Source organism: Arabidopsis lyrata (assembly GCF_000004255.2).
Source record: "Arabidopsis lyrata subsp. lyrata unplaced genomic scaffold ARALYscaffold_409, whole genome shotgun sequence".
Taxonomy (NCBI): domain Eukaryota; kingdom Viridiplantae; phylum Streptophyta; class Magnoliopsida; order Brassicales; family Brassicaceae; genus Arabidopsis; species Arabidopsis lyrata.
This window is the reverse complement of record NW_003302269.1, coordinates 1-1,733: the sequence shown is the minus strand read 5'-3', so window position 1 is coordinate 1,733 and position 1,733 is coordinate 1. Positions and strand designations below refer to the sequence as shown.

General features: G+C 37.2%; 1 protein-coding gene across 2 annotated transcripts; it reads left to right on the top strand.

Annotated features, from left to right (window-relative positions):
• Nucleotides 1–266: 266 nt before the first annotated feature.
• On the top strand, nucleotides 267–1,714 carry LOC9298574 (glucosidase 2 subunit beta). Of its 2 annotated transcripts, none has more exons than XM_021011651.1 (5): nucleotides 267–446; nucleotides 551–664; nucleotides 885–971; nucleotides 1,100–1,294; nucleotides 1,381–1,714. In XM_021011651.1, exons 1-5 carry the CDS (start codon nucleotides 356–358, stop codon nucleotides 1,518–1,520), a joined length of 627 nt encoding a protein of 208 aa, XP_020867310.1. In that variant the 5' UTR covers nucleotides 267–355; the 3' UTR covers nucleotides 1,521–1,714. The 2 variants fall into 2 exon arrangements, with proteins under 2 accessions (XP_020867310.1, XP_002862496.1); XM_002862450.2 differs by having other exon boundaries at nucleotides 271–446; nucleotides 876–971.
• Nucleotides 1,715–1,733: the final 19 nt, after the last annotated feature.

Sequence of the window (1,733 nt, the reverse complement as noted above, 5' to 3'; positions counted from 1 at the left end):
GTGGATTTCAATTCTAGTAAATCCATTAGTGAATAACACCACGCTAATTCTACTATTAGAGTTTTTTTTCAGATAGGACACAATTCAAGAACGTTTGAGTAAGAGGTTTGATTCACATTGAACCTGAATGGTTGAATTTTATTTTCTTATAGTCAATACTGAGTAGTAATATCAAATGAAAACTCATATGGCCAAAGCCCAACATATTCTCAAAGCCCATAGAATCATATATCTGCCCACGTTGATCTTAACTTAAAAGCTGAATCGTACAAGAAAACCCGTAAAGTGGCTTCTGGTCGGAATAATCTACTCGAATCTTAAAACGACGTCGGTTTTACCAAATGCGAGTCAACGGATGCTGCTGCAATGCGTCGTGTTGTGTTCGTTACTCGCCATCGTCGTCGTCTCCGTCGCTTCGATCTCTCCCCTCGGTGTTCACCCTTTAGGTTACTTCTTCGATGACTCTTATCTGTATATCGACAAATCTGAATTTTTTTTGTTGTGTCTTTGTTCTCTGTTTCTTACTTAATTCTTTGTTGTTGTGAGGCAGATGAAAAATATTTCGACTCAGATATTATCAAATGCAAAGATGGCTCCAAATCTTTCTCTAAAGATCGTCTCAACGACAACTTCTGCGATTGTCTCGATGGCACCGATGAGCCTGGTACTCACCTGTTACTCAACACCTCTAATTTTAGATTCCAGAGAGCTGAGATGAGACTTTAATTCTTGCCCAGATAAAGATTTTTGAGTAGAATTGATCGAATCTTTTTATATTTATCGACTTCAATTTTGAAAAAAATGTGTTTTTTGAGATGCAAAATTAGTAAGTTTCTGGATTTCTTCAGCTGTATAATCTGATGTTTTTATGTCAGGAACTTCAGCATGTCCAAATGGCAAATTTTACTGTAGAAACATTGGAAGTTCTCCAAAGTTTGTTTACTCTTCTCGTGTGAACGATCGTATCTGTGGTCAGTAGTTACTACTGTGATCGTTTAAGCTATCTTGGTGTATGATCATCGCTAGTACCTGAATATACATGTTTTTTTTTTTGTTGGATAACAATAGTTGTTGCAGCATGACATTGTCTGTTTCTCAGATTGTTGCGATGGAAGCGACGAGTACGAAAGTAGCATTCATTGTCCCAACACATGTGTAATGGGTGGTAACGTTAACTATATCTATAAACCTAGAACCAACCTTAAATCTATCCACTTCCAACTCGGTTCAACACTTCATCCAAAAGAGTCTTATACCATGGGGAATCTTCAGGACATGGTCAAGAATCTCCAAGGTTTAGCTACTTTATTCGAATGCTAATTTGGTTTCTTCGATTGTCTAGCAAACTGAGACGAAAAAAATTGTTGTTGTTGTTTCCAGGTATGAAGCTTGTCTTCGCCCTTCAGATGGTTTTTATCGGTTTCTTAGTGATCTTATGGATGCTTACGCGCCGTGCTCGGTCTAAGAGGAGACGTTATCTGCTGAAGAATGTATCTCCCAGTAATAGATCAGCTAACTAACTCTCTGGAACTTTGGTTATAGTTTTGTGAAGCTTTTACGTGGAACCTGAGCTACATATGTCAAGTGTCATTAGTCACATGATCTGCAGATTTTCTACAAAATGGATTCATAATTTGGATGATCTGATCTCATGGTGAATTATTCGACTGATACAAGCTTCTATAAAAATGAACTCTTGTTTGTTTTTATGCTTTATCGTTTGTGTGTATAAT